We start from the raw sequence: 14,791 nt of genomic DNA on the forward strand, positions 1-14,791 counted from the left end.
GTTGCTCCCAGACATGGCAGCAGTAGTTTGTATCCCCCTTAGCCTGCAGCACGACAGGGAGAGTGAGCAGAGGAGACACAGAGCAGGACAAGCTGCTAGAAAAGGCAGGAGGAGGAGGAGGAGGGGGAGAAGGGTTCTCAGCAGGAGGCCACATCCACCCAGGGTCTTCAGGGAGCAATTCTATTACCTCAACCTCAGCAACAAACCGTGTGTGTGATGTCTCCGTTTTACTAAGGAGGTACTCACTGGAATCTGCCACCTGCTGCAGGCAGACCTGCAGCCTCAGTCCAGGGCGAGGACGGCATTGCCAGTGACTGTAAATGTGACCGTGGCCTTGAACTTCTTCACGTCGGGCACCTTCTAGGCTGGAGCAGGTGACATCTGTAACATCTCCCAGTTCGCCGTCCCCTCCTGTATAAGGGAGGTGTGAGGCTCTGTATGCAAAGAGAGCTGAATACATTTCATTCTCTCTTGCCAGAGAGAAGCAGGCAGAGCGAGCACGTAGCTTCGTCAGGATAGCAGGCTTCCCCATGGTTCAGGGTGCTATTGACTGCATGTACGCTGCTTTGCGGGTGCCGCATGTGAATTTGGACATGTACCGCAATTGGAAGGGATTCCACTCCCTCGGTGTCCAGCTGGTGTGCGACCATACTCAGTGCATCATGCAGGTCAATGCTCGGTATCCTGGCAGCAGTCATGATGTCTTCATTCTGCGGCAGTACCATCAACATTTGAGCCACCACGACAAACCAGAGGGTGGCTACTGGGTGACAAAGGCTGACCACCTGGCTCATAACTCCACTGCACAAACCATGCACAAATGGGCACCATGCATACAATGAAAGGCATTCTGCCACACGGAAGCATAGAATCATAGAATGGTTACAGCATGGAAGAAGACCATTCGGCCGTCGAGCCTGTGACGGTTCTCAGCTAGTTCCACTCCCCGGACCTTCCCCCATAGCCCTGCAAATATTTTACCTTCAGATTCTTATCCAATTCCTTTTGAAAGATTGAGTCTGCCTCCACCACCCTTTCAGGCAGTGCATCCCAGATCTTAACCACTCGCTGCGTAAAAAAGTTTTTCCTTACTTCGCCTTTGGTTCTTTTGGCAATCACCTTAAACCTGTGTCCTCTGGTTCACGACCCTTCCGCCAATGGGAACAGTTTGTCTCTATCTACTCTGTCCAGACCCCTCAGGATTTTGAATAACTTCTATCAAATCGCCTCTCAATCTTCTCTGCTCCATGGAGAACAACCCCAGCTTCTCCAGTCTACCAACGTAACTGAAGTCCCTCATTCCTGGAATCATTCTCGTAAATCTTTTCTGCACCTTCTCTAAGGCCTTCACAGCCTTCCTAAAGTGCGGTTGCCAGAATTGGAAACATTATTCCAGTTGGGGCCGAACCAATGTTTTATACAGGTTCATCATAATTGCCACACTTTTGTACTCTATGGGCTGGATTTTGATACTGAAGGCGTGTAGGAGGCGGGACTACAACTTTTGGGGTTGTAGTCCCACCTCCATCGAGTTGTGGCCAACCCACTCGATTTTCACTTGATTGACCTTGTTGAGCCCGCCCAATTAAGGGCCACCCAGCAACAGGTGATGTCACAGATTAACATTTCATCTGTCAAGAGCTTTTGACAGATGAAATATCAGCATTTGACAGCTCTTTGAAGCTGTCAAACACTGACAATCTGTACACTAAGTTAATTCCTTCCTCTCAGGCTGATTTAGCGATCTCTCCAGAACAGAAAGCAGAAAGCTGAATGCTGCAACTTTTGACATTTCATGGCCATTCTGCTTTCTGTGCCGGTGAGATGAGGGACTCCCGAGACCCGAAGGAAGGAAGGCTGTAAAGGTAAGTAAAGGTAATTAAACTTCTTTAAACACACCAAACACACTTACCTCTGCACTCATGTACCCATCACTCACCTGAACACCGGACATCTCGAACCCTCCAAGCCCTTCAGCCCGACGGTCCGCCTCGCTAACTTGGCGTGGTTTGGAGCCGTCGGGAATCCCACACTTCAGGAATAAAAATAGGGATTAGGCTAAAACCTGCCTGTTACCTACCTGTTAACAGGCAGTTAATTGGCACTAATCCCTTTCCCGCCTCGGGGAGGCGGCTCCCAGTACAGGTCGGGTATCCGCCTCCTTTGAAACTGGCATGGAGGCGGGTTGGGTCAGGATGGGTTCGTGCCCCCCGATTTCGTGATTTTAACCCCCCACACGCTATAATCCTGCCTCCACGGCCCAATGAAAATCCTACCCTATACCTCTATTCATGAAGCCCAGGATCCCGTAAGCCTTTGTAACTGCTTTATCAACCTGCCCTGCCACCTTCAATGATTTGTGCACACATACTCCCAGGTCTGTCTGTTCGTGCATCCCCTTTAGGATTGCACCATTTACTTTATGGGCTGGATTTAGATACTGGGGTGGGCTGGGGTTGTGTAATCCGCATTTCATGTTAGCCACCCGATTCTAAATCGATGTGGGAAAATGATGTCATTTTAACTTTATTGGCCAATTGAGTTCCAACGTGTGGGAACCCATGGCCAATGAGTTTTTCCAGTCTGAAAGTCCACTCCGATGACATCATCATTGCTGCTGTATTTAAGGTCTGCAAAACGCCTTGCTTCTTCTGCAGACTGCCAAGCTTTTGCCCTTGCATGTTAGAGGCACCTGCAGGAAGAATGGCCAGCCAGAGACCTAGGTCTGCACCCCGCTTTGATGGCGTTGCCCTGCAGGCTTTAGTAGAGGGAGCAAGAGCAAATAAAGAGGTGCTCTTCCCTTCTTCAGGGAGGAAGAAGCCTCCCTAGCAAACCAAGGCTGTGTGGATCTTAACACTGACATCCATGCACCCTTACAAATTCCCTCTCTCTCTATGGTCACATTCACCTAACTATTCGACTATGCAGCCCTCACACTCCCTATCACCGTGATGCAATTACAACTGACAACACACAGGGAGGGCCCTTGGTCTTGTCACCTCACTCCATCTTTGTCTCCTTCTAAGCATCTATGCTATGGATTCTCTACACTCACTCCTTCATTCTCACTCAAACGCCACTTGTCTCCCTCATTGCAGGAAAAGAGAGCTCACAATAAGAGGGAAAGAGTGAGGACAGGAGGAGGGCCACCCTCAGTAGCCCAGCTCACCACCTGGGAGGAGGCAATCCTGGAGATCGTGGGAGTGGAGGAAGATTCCCAAGTGGGGGACGGACAGACGTGTGCATCAGAGCAAGCTGGTGACAGAATAGTTTTCCATCTCTCTCAATGACATTGCATGAGTCGCTGATAATGATTCTGAAGCTTTAACAGATAGACTTATGATCATCTGCAATATGCAATGTGCATGTAACCTTGGCCTCACATCGCTGACTCTTTCCTTTACTCCCCCACAGGACCATCGCAAGCACCCATCCCCACTATCCAGGAGGAAGAGCATGAGCCTCAAGACTCCTCAGAGGGAGCTGCAACCTCTGAGGGCGCAGCGTCAGCAGAATTCACCGCACCCAGCACCAGCGCAGACACTCACACCTCGGAGGGAACATCGCGAGATAGAGTAGTGTTGTCACCTGGTGTATCACAGCTCACAAGTGAGCATCAGCAGATTGTGGAGACAGGGACAGCAGTGGAGAGTGCGAGTCGGAGGGTGCAGGACTCTGCCAGCTTGGCTCAGGCTGCATGTTGACCCTCTGCCTCTGGGTCCATCCATAAGATCAGCGGTGCTGGAACTCCAGGAACAGATCAGAATCACAGAAATCACAGAAACCCCACAGTGCAGATAGAGGCCATTTCGGCCCATCGAGCCTGCACCGACACATATCCCGCCCGATCCCCGTAACCCCTACACCAACACATATCCCACCCTATCCCCGTAACCCCACGTATTTAATCCCCCTAACACTAAGGGTCAATTTATCATAGCCAATCAACCTAACCCGCACATCTTTGGACTGTGGGAGGAAACCGGAGCACCCGGAGGAAACCCACGCAAACACGGGGAGAATGTGCAAACTCCACACAGACAGTCGCCCGAGGCCGGATTCGAACCCGGGTCCCTGGCGCTGTGTCTCTGGCAGGTTTTGTCTCCAGGGTCACTGCGAGTGTGGAGCGAATGGAGGAGTCCATTGCGAACATGAGCAGAGCCTTTGTGGAGTAATTGGCGCATGAACGCATCACCATGGAAAGGATGGCAACCTCCATGGAGGTGATAAGTCGCCAGAGTGCAGAAAACATGGTGAGTGTTCTGAATAGAATGACATCTCTGGAGGAGCGATGGTCATCTATTGAACAGAGAAACCAGACCTTCATGGAAGTCCTTCTGAGTAGGACTGCCAATGCAGATATGGGTCCCCAAGCCCCCCTGATGTGCAGCAAGGTGCTCTCAAGCCATTTGCAAGCGCTGAGGGGGACCTGGCCCATGAGAGGGAGGTTGGTGGCAGACATCAAGGAAGTGGGGGCTCCTCTCCAAGCGCTCACACTTCCATGCCACTGCAGAGCCCTCGGTCAGAGCCCCACCAGAGTCCACACCCAACTGAGATCGGCGTCTCAACCCCTGCACAGCCGCAGGAGCAGCAGACTGTTGGCGAGCCTTCACAGGTTCACAACTCCAGAGGACGCCCGCTGAAGGTGTCAAGACAGGAGCAGCAAGAAAGTGAGCAAGGGGCCTCCACATCTGCTGAAGCCACAGGGGAAGCACCATGTAGGAGCACGCGTAAGAGAAAGATACTGCACAAATAATTACAAGGGTAGTCACTTGGGTGAAATTTGATGTTTTATGTTAAAAAGCCATCAGATGATTACTGTAAATAAAAAATCTGATGGCTAGTGCTGTAGTTGTGGTGTGTGTTATTTCACGAATGGGACTTCCACATTGAGGGCTTAGGATTACTTGCAATTGTCAGTATGCTGGTCAAATTGCTAGGAATCCGCTGGTTCTTGGCCATTGTCGATGCTCAGGTAAGAAGCTGCGAGGCAAAAGTGCTTGATTGGCTAGGCTAAGCAAATCTGGCCAAGATGAGTGCGTTCCTTGCATCCCGGGCAGCAATGTTCTCGCGTACTGCTGCCGCTGGTTGATGGGCCTTTGCAAGATGTTAGTTTTCACTCTCCTCCTCCTCCTCCTCCTCATCTGAGGAGGATATGTGATGAGCCACTTGGTCCTCAGGAATCTGCAAGGCACGACACTGTGCCATGTTGTGAAGTGCACAGCAAACCACGACGATTCTGGAGACCCTGGCTGCTGAATACTGCAGGGCTCCACCTGATCTATCCAGGCATCTGAAGCGCATCTTCAGCAAACCGATGGTTTGCTCGATTATGGCTCTGGTGGACATCTGGCTGGAGTTGTAGCTCTCCTCAGCTTTGTTGGATGGGCTCCTCAACGGCGTCATTAGCCACGTCTTCAGGGGATAGCCCTTGTCTTCAAGTAGCCATCCGTTAAGTTGGTCTGGCGGACTGAATAGCGGAGGCACACTAGACTGGCGCAGTATGAAGGAGTCATGGCAACTGCCAGGGTACTTGGCACAAACATTCAAAATTTCCTTCTTGTGGTCACACACCAGCTGAACATTAAGGGAGTGGAAGCCCTTGCGGTTGACAAAAATACCTGGATTGCGATGGGGTGCCTTAAGGGCCACATGTGTGCAGTCAACGATGCCCTGCACCCTTGGAAAGCCTGCCAGATTAGCTAATCCAACTGCACGTGCCGTGACACTTGCTTGATCCTTGGTGAAATGGATGTGATTGTGCGCGATGGCAAAGAGGGCATCGGTTACCTGCGTGATGCAAGTGTGTGCGGCCGCCTGGGAGATGCCGCTGATGTCTGCTGCTAATCCTAGGAATGAGCCCGAGGCAAAAAAGTTGAGTGCTGTGGTGACTTTGACATTTACTGGTAAGGGTTGTCCACCTGGTCCTCTGGGCTCCAGGTCTTGTTGCAGCATTGTGCAGATGTCACCCACTACCTCTCGTGAAAGTCAGAGCCGCCTTTGGCACTGCTGCTCAGACATGTTGAGGTAGCTGACCCTGTGTCTGTAGACCCTGTTTGGGGGGTATCTCCTGCGCCGACGGGCTTCCATGCGCTGGCCCCTTCTGGCCTGTGCAGCTTCAGGTGGGTGAGCAGCAGCTTGGTGCTCCTGTTGTTGCTGCTGCTGTTGGTGCTGCTGCTGTTCCTGGTTCTGCTGGTGCCGCGTCTGGTCTTCGTCCTCATCTGATGTCCAGAAGGGAAGGAAATAAATGCCTCCCATGCTTCTGGTATATGCCTCAGTTGAGGAAGTGGTTAGTGAAGGTGGCGCGAGGGGTTTCCCAGGAGGTCACACTGGAGATGGGTGTCAGGCTCCAAACTTCCACAGCTGTGGTTATGCCTTCTAAAAGTTCCAACAGACCTGAGACAACAAAGTCCTGCCACCTGCAAATGATGGCTGATCAAATCTCCTATTTAATGGTTGAGCTGCAGCTGATAGTCAGCAATCCAATTGTGCTACCGCCAGGTTTCACCGTTGTGTTGCAGAACAGGCGTGCTTCACGTGGGAAAAAGGTTAAAATCACAAAGGCCTATCAAAATGGCATTATAGAGGCAATTTAGTGCTTGTTAAGGACCTTAACGGCCTATCCCACCTCTTGGAGGCGGGACGGAGACGGGCCCAGTAGACATGATTTAATAAAAATTGCTTGGAGGCGGGGTTGGGCCCACCCGCCAGTCTTTGCAATTTTAACCCCCCACACGCCTCCAATCCTGCCTCAACGGCCCGATGAAATTCGAGCCCTATATTTCCTCTCCTCATTCTTTCTACCAAAATGTATCACTTCACACTTTTCTGCGTTAAATTTCGTCTGCCACGTGTCCGTCCATTTCACCAGCCTGTCTATGTCTTCCTGAAATCTATCACTCTCCTCCTCACTGTTCACTATATCTGATAGAGCAGATCATTGGCATCCTTAAACAACACTTCCGCTGCCTAGACCACTCTGGAGGAGCCATGCAGTGCTCGCCAGAGTGTGTCTCAAGATTCATCGTGGTCTGCTTCATGCTCCACAACTTTGCCATCATGGGGGGCACAACCCTTGCCACCACGCATACGGTGACCAGCTGAGGAGGATCAGGTGGTGGAGGAGGAAGTGGAAGAGGAGGAGGAAGAAGGGAGGATGCAACCAGACAGCCTCTTTCTGTGCGGGCTGTCCGGGATCGACTCACCCAACTGTGGTACCAGTGAATGTAACCCCAATTCCTCAATCACCAATAACCCCACACCTTACCTTCTGTCTGTTACTGACTATTACAGTGGCCACAATGCTACAATAAAAGCCACCACAAAACAAAGATGCCAAACCAATTTTATGAATCAAACCATTTCAATATTTCATTCAACAGTCAACTAATCACCCTTATGCATTCCCTTAGTGCCTGTCTTCAGTGTGCCTTTGCCTGTCCTAGTGCTCCTATGAAGTGCTACCCCAGTGGCTACAGCATATCTGGTGGAAGGAAGCTGACTTTCAGTGGGAGGAGACTGCAGATGACCTTGCAGGACGCTCTCAAACAAAGCCTTAGCAATCCTAGTAATCTGCTGGACTGCTGGATTGTTGGACTGCTGTGACACTCTGCAAGCCCCTTTCAACACTACTAACCGCAGCCATGAATGCAGCTGTCTGAGCTTGCGTGACAGCAAGCTGAGCTTGCATGACTTCAGTCTGAGCCTCCATTGCAGCACTCAGATGTTGGGTGGCTTGTGCTTGTGCTGCAATGGAAGCTGAGATATTGGCCATCAGACGCTACATGATGATTGGGTCCACAAGTATGCTAATAGATCTGCCCACCCCGTCCATGCTGGAAAAGATGGGCTACAAAGCCCTGTGCAAGATTGGAGCTGGACTCCTCCATACTCCCTGACATTGCACTCAGGCTTTCTGGCAGACCTGCCAATGCACCAAGCATTTCATTGTGAATACCCAATGGATTTGTTCTGTAGGCCACCCCATCGAAGTCCTCACCTGAGTCCTCTGCAGCAGAACTCACGTGCGTCCTTGCCCTCTGGGGAGCTGGTACCTGCACTACCCTTTCCTCCTGCCCTGGCTGTAGCCCACTCATGCCCAATGTCTCACCATGTGCAGATCCCGCCTCTAAGCTACCCTCTAAAGTCTGCACAGTGCCAGTATCTGAGATGGTGGCTGCGAGTGTCAGATCGAGTGACGGTGTTTCTTCTTTATCATCACTCCTCTTCCTCTTCCGCCACTGCCTAGCCAGATTGGATTTCTTGGGTCTCTGAAATGAGAAAGGCACAAGGGTAGGGTTGTGGTGAGGGGAGATGGGGGAGCAGGGAAGCATGAAGTGCATGCTTACACCATCTGTGGCTTGTAAATCACAAGAGATTGTGGGATGAGTGGGAAGTGGGATGCGAGAAGGAGGATTAGGTATGAGGATACCGCCATGTTCAATGGTTTTAGCGCCGCCGCTGGCCACGGCCTCAATCGCATCACTCTAATTATGCTGAGCATCGTCTCCTTGAGCAGGGTCAGGATATGGAGGCACCCCTGTCCCCCTCCGGTTAGCTGCCACTGACTACAGTTGCGTGCCACTTTGTCTTGCAAGAGAGAGGGAAGTGTGCCAGTGAGTGTGGTGCAATATGTTAGGCTGGTATGGCTGTCATGGTTGAATAGCTAGCAGTGTGTGCAAGTTGTGAGATGTATGTGTGAGACTTGCAGTGGTGGTAAGTGTATGAGGGTGAAATGGAGCATATGAATGTGAGGTATGAGTTGTGATTGATAGAGATTGTTGGTGGGTGGCCAATGGGGGTGTGGTGAATTGAGCAGTGTGTGGTGCAATTTCTAGGATATGGCATTTGAAGATGCATTCACTCATCCTGACCAGTCGTATGAGGTCCGGCACTGCCTCCAGGTCCTCAGTGCAACAGTGTTGGCATTGCCCTCCATGGCTATCTGCTCTCACTGCCTTTGCAGTGTCTGTCTGGAGGGCCTCCTGTCCCCCTATGGAAACAGGACCTCTCTCTTCCTCTCCATCTCTTGTACTAAGGCCTCCAGAGCTGCATCTGGAACGTTGTAGCCCTCTCTCTGGCCTGTTGTGCCATTGCTGAATGTTTCCCAGTTGAAACTGCCTTCTGGAATGACTTTCAGCACCTGGTCTCATCAAACTGCACCTCACCTTTAAGAGGTGCAGGCTGGCTTTAATTGGTGCTAGCCTTGCATGAACTTGGGCCCCCTGCTGAGCACGCAGCCAGTCAGCAGTGCGTTTAGCGCTGGGCTGCACGCCACTATCATTTAAATTAGCAGGCAGCACCACATTTGTATGCTGCCTGCATTACTTTGAATGGGCGCGAGTTAATCTCGCATCACGATCCCCAAACCGTTTTCGGGGGCTATCAAATTTTTAGCCCAATATATTTATAACATAACTTTACTCTCTTGTATTTCCTGAAAATTGAGATCCTTGTAAATCATACGTTCTTTGTCTTTCTAAAGCATTGTGTAGGACTATTGACCATTTAGCTGCTATAAGGTGCAGCAGTCAATATCTGAATTCATTGGCCCAGCAGAAAAACAAGTTAGCAGCTGCACATTACATCACCAATCGGTTTGACGGGAGACTCCATCATCACATCACTTAGCAATTGAGGCTAAAAATTAAGGAACTTCCTGCAAGGATGGGACTTTGGTGCTTAAAATGATATCTAAATGTTTCAGCCATAAAGATAGAATTAAAGAAATTGAGATTAACGTCACATTAGAATTGCTAGACAAAAATCACCAAGGTCCATAAGAACATAAGAAATAGGAGCAGGAGTAGGCCATATGATCCCTCGAGTCTGCTCCGCCATTCAATAAGATCATGGTTGAACTTCTACATCAACTTCACTTTCCTACCCTATCCCCATATCCCTTGATTCCCTTAGTGCCCAAGAATCTATCGATCTCAGTCTTGGATATGCTCAACGACTGAGCATCCACAGCCCTCTGGGGTAGAGAATTCCAAAGATTCACATTTTACCATCCTGGTTCATGATACAATGATAATGGAGTTGTTGACTAATCATAGCAATCAATCTCTATCAATTAGTCTACAACGGACCCAGACATGATGCGAGGAAAACCCCCAGTGGTGGAGAGCTTTGGGAACCATAGGTTCAAAGTCACCTGTTCCTTCCAAGCATGTGATGTCTCAAATTACTCATATACTGTATCCCAAAACATTATTTTTTGAAAGAAATCTATCCACAGCTTTAATAAATAATATCGAGACTGATTATTGAAAAGTTTATAAAGTTCTCACTACTGGCACTTCTGTCCTTGAACCGCCTCGTCCACTCTAGAACAGCTGAGCTGTTGCCTCACAGCTCCACGTAAAAGACTTATGTAATGCTCTGACAATTCTCCCATGAATGATACATCAGTCATCCGTTGTTGTTGCCCATGATTGTCCGTCCATTGATTTCAATAACGGAATAAAATGGAGACCGGGCTTGTGGGCAGGAGAGTGGCAGGTCAGGCTTAGGAGTGGTCCCAAAGCAAGGCGTGAGCTGGCAGGAGGTAGATGGGACTCAACAGTGAGCCTGAGGCAAAGGGGACATGGACAGGTTGCTCTAAGACATGGAGAGAACAGGCTTGAAGCAGGAAGACAGCCAGAAGGTGAAGAAAACCTTTTTTTCTCTTATGTTTTGTTGGTTGTAGTGACAGAAAGAAAAGTTGGCAGGAACTGTCATAGTAACCGTATCGTGGAGAAAATGTTTTTTTGTAAGGCCTGATTGGTCAACACTTAACCAAGGGACTATACAGATAAAAACATTATACACATACGGAAGTTAAATTAAGAGAGTGAGAAATTGATATGTACGCATTGGGACTATAACTCTACAATAAACATTGGTGAGTCTGCTCAGGGCCATTGTAACCTGCTTTGTTAAAACCTCCTGGGAATCTCGTGATGCAGCTGTTCCATGTTGTTCAATCAGCTCTGAATGTTACCATGGCGCAGCATCCAACTGGATCAAATGACCCTCCTCACAGCACCAGTGCGTCATATACACTGTGTGCGATTTCAGATAATTTTATTGAAGGTAACAGATGCTGTGAGGGGTGAGAGAGCAAGGGTTGAAAGTCATAATTCTACTCCAGGAATTCTCTTTTGTGGTTCAGGATCATGAGTGAAAGCCAGAGAGTGACCTGAAGCTTTATACATTCAGCATCCTTCCACATTATGTAAACAAACCATTACAGCAACATTATCCTTTGATTCACACACCAGCATAAAGTAGGCTTTGTGACAATCTATTAAAAAAGTTCAGGGGAGACCTAAGAGACTCTTCCTACGGTGAGTTGGTGGTGCAGCACCGTACCATGAAGGCTCTCCCTCAACCTTCACGTTTCCTGTGCTCTGACCAAATTATTATTCTCTGCGAATAAGGTTTGAATGACTGCCAGTTTTGACAATGCTAAACGAAGTCTGGCATCCAGTGTCGTGTAATTCAGGGAAACGAGTTGTATGATATATCTTCCTCACTTACAAATTGTGGGCAAGCATATTATGCCCTCACCCATCAGAAGTGCTGTGACTTTTGTTCCTTCACCCCGCCACTGGCAGTCCACTGTGAAATCGCAATTCCACCCCCTGCCCAAGGAATTTTGGGGCCGTGATTTTGTGTCCAACATTCAACATGCATAACATTCTACAATTTACACTCTTCCAATATATCTGTCTAAGGAGACAGAATCAGCACTAACGGATAAGTATAGTTAGCTCCACATTCATTTTCAAAGCTGGATAAAAGCAGCTCTTGTATCTATTTCATATAAAATCAGATCAAACTTTCTGTTTTTGAGAGGCACATTTGTGGTTAGGAGCAGTGTCCAGGGGGCATAGTCAACGCAACCAGGAGCAAAGTACAGAGAAGTCACATATTAAGTTCAATAAGGTTTAATACAGTAATTTAACTCATGGGGTTATTATGTTACATTCACTATAACACTAGTCAATTCCCCTCCTTCTGCTTTACCAAAGGTGCAATTGTGAGACAATTATATCATTCTTTTTTCTTAATATAGGTCAATGTGACCAAGTTTAAATTGCTTGCTTCATTTACTTAAGGTAGAATTTCCTCTGTGTACTATTTTAACAAAGTCATTAACAAGTTTTAAGTTAATGACCAACTGGTGATAAATGTACTCTGTGAAGGTAGGGGAGAGAGCAAGATAAGTGGAGTCAAAGTGGCTCCAAGCTGGATCAGCTGATGGTGGAAGATTGGTGTTTGACATACTCAGCAATTTGATGTCTGAGCCAGGGAAGCCCGCAGTCCATCATGGTAGTGCTGGTGATTGACCAGCCTACCAAATGCTTTATTGGGAACTAGAGGGGTTGACTTCTTACTGGGGACTGGGATGCCAGCGTTCAAACGGGTAGAGTATAACTGACTGGGCAAGCAGTGGGAAGTATACCAACGTTTTGTGTGAGTAAACCAAAACTTTGTTGACTTTTGAAGACATTCTTACTAATGGTATTAGATCCATTATGGACTTCGTTGTTGGATATATGTTTATATTTATTATAGATTTTGTGATTTGATTTTGTTTTTACTTTATATTATTAACTGTATGGCAATACTCACCATTTCTAAAATGGGCATGGTATTGCAGTGTTAGATTATGCTAAATTCAGTAGTTAGTGACTATTATTAATCTCTCGATATAAGCAATTCTTAGTGCATAGTTAGAATAATTCTAGCCAAAGCTAAAGTTTACACTGAAAACTCAAATAGAAGTAAAAAGCCAAAATACATATTTAGCTTAAGGAATAAATACTCACAGGCAGCCCGGAAAGTAGTTTAGTCACGTTTAGACGTCCTTCGGTATCATTCATCAGTAACTAGAATATTGAATCACAATGGAAGGGATGAATGGGAAACAGAGTCATTCAAAAGTAGCAAACCATCTTCAGGATGCCCAGAATGTTGCACCACTCACCTCGTGTAGTGACACGGTAGGTCCTGGAGGGCCTGGAGGTCCTTGTTTACCAACAGCATCTTGACCACGTTCACCCTGTGCCATTAAATAAAGAAGCCCTGTGTTGTGAAATAATGCATTATATAACCGTTGATCAGCAATTCATTTTCAAAGGTCTTAGCACCTCATGCAAATGTGTGGGTTATTTTTAGTGTTCATGTGGAATAAAGTTGATGAAATTTCCTTGTTACATTTGGTTAAAACCCAACAGATACTTCCCTCACCTACACTGCAATTTACATCTCTTCCCTCATTGGGTTGTCTCCTTACAGTGCAGTATTCCCCAGTTTAAAGGAGCAGCTCTACTAGCTGCTAGTAAAGGCAGCACAGAGACTCTCGCCCTCCAATAATCCTGATGCCCCTGTATGGAATCATGTCTGTGCCTTAATGCTTCTTCCTAATGGCAGGACAAAGTAGGAATGGGTAGATTTTGGTCTGCGCCTTGTTTTCAGGCCCAGACTCGAGACCAATGCGCGCCCCAACCGAGAGTCCCGAAGATCAATGGAAATTGGTCCTCGGGCCTCAACAAGATACACGGTGCAAGGTGCCGGCATTGGTCACTCCTCCACAGGCAGCTCTTCCGGGTGAAGACTTCAATTTTGGGCCGCCTGCTCAGGTAAGTCCCAGGAAGGGGGATGGGGTGGGGTGGGGTTTGGACCTGGCTACAGGGCGGTGGTGGAGGGGTGAGGGCTGATCATGACTCCTGTGGACTCAAGGCCCAGGTGGAAGCTCTAGATAATGAATGGGGAAGGCATATCATGTGCTCGTCACCCAACTTGAAAGGTCCTGGCTTATATTAGTTGGGGAACAATGGCTATCAGGATTAAGCTACAGAGATCGGTTAATGAACAGGCCACGTGGGATATTGAAGTGGCAGCATGTGTCCTTGGAAAGTTAGATTTTAATAGTTCAAATGCCTTGTTTCAAGTATGACAGCAGCCAGCAACATCTCTGTGCCATCAAACACATTTTGCAATGTAAGTAGAAAATCCAGTCAGATTGTTGAAGTGTATTTATAGAACTGGCAGCACAGGTTCTGGGTCAGCTAACAATCAGGTGCAAAGGCATGCCCTCTGCTGCAAGGACACCTATAGCTAACATGTACCAAAGGTCTGGCATTGCCAGTGGCAGTAGTGCTCAGTTGCTCCCTCACATTCTCTGCCGTACTGCCCTATGGGGAGAGTGCCATAAAGTGGCTAACAGGGCCAGCCGGCTCACGCAGTGCCACCTCCACTTCGCCAGCACTCAGTCAGGTAGTTGAGAGTGTTCCCCTGACCCACCACTTGGCCATACGCGGTTCCCTGCCAACTCATTGGGCAGCCACTGGGTTTTGTCACACAAAACGATCAGCTTTGGTATTTCTCTCGCCCCTGAGCCAGAAGGTCCTGGGCTCAGGTCCCACTCCTGAAGCTTGAACACATAATCCAGGCTCCCCCTGCTCCACAGGAACGTTTAAAAAAAATGTTACTTCTTACCTTTGGTTGGTGGCTGCCAGGCCTGATAAGATTTCCTAAGCTGGGCAGACCCAATTTCTGCCCCACTCATCGATGAATAATTTCAACAGGAATTAGGCCCCTAATTGTCATATTTAAAGGGCCTAATGGCTAAAAAAGGAACCACAAACTTAGAAGTAGCAACAACGCCTGTGCAGATTGGATGTAGGCCGTCCCACTGCTAAATTAGTGTGCTTTGAACCCATTTTATGCCTGAAAAACTTGCGCATGCATTCCAATTTCTACCCCATTTTGTTAGAATGTGCATCTAAGATACACTGTT

The 14,791-nt window shown here is 48.2% G+C and overlaps 1 protein-coding gene across 5 annotated transcripts in view; it reads right to left on the reverse strand.

Moving 5' to 3' along the window:
• Window positions 1–14,791, reverse strand: part of LOC147115087 (collagen alpha-1(XV) chain-like) — a 483,626-nt gene that overhangs the window by 87,130 nt on the left and 381,705 nt on the right. For all 5 annotated transcript variants that reach the window (XM_085993355.1, XM_085993353.1, XM_085993354.1 and 2 more), the window contains 2 exons: window positions 12,977–13,051; window positions 12,819–12,878 (listed from right to left, as the gene is read on the reverse strand). In XM_085993355.1, the coding sequence (XP_085849481.1) occupies window positions 12,819–12,878; window positions 12,977–13,051 (135 nt within the window). The remainder of the gene's footprint in view (window positions 1–12,818; window positions 12,879–12,976; window positions 13,052–14,791) is intronic.

Source organism: Somniosus microcephalus, chromosome 7 (genome assembly GCF_052327205.1).
Source record: "Somniosus microcephalus isolate GS21.2 chromosome 7, FLI_Smic_1.0, whole genome shotgun sequence".
NCBI classification, from domain to species: Eukaryota; Metazoa; Chordata; class Chondrichthyes; order Squaliformes; family Somniosidae; genus Somniosus; species Somniosus microcephalus.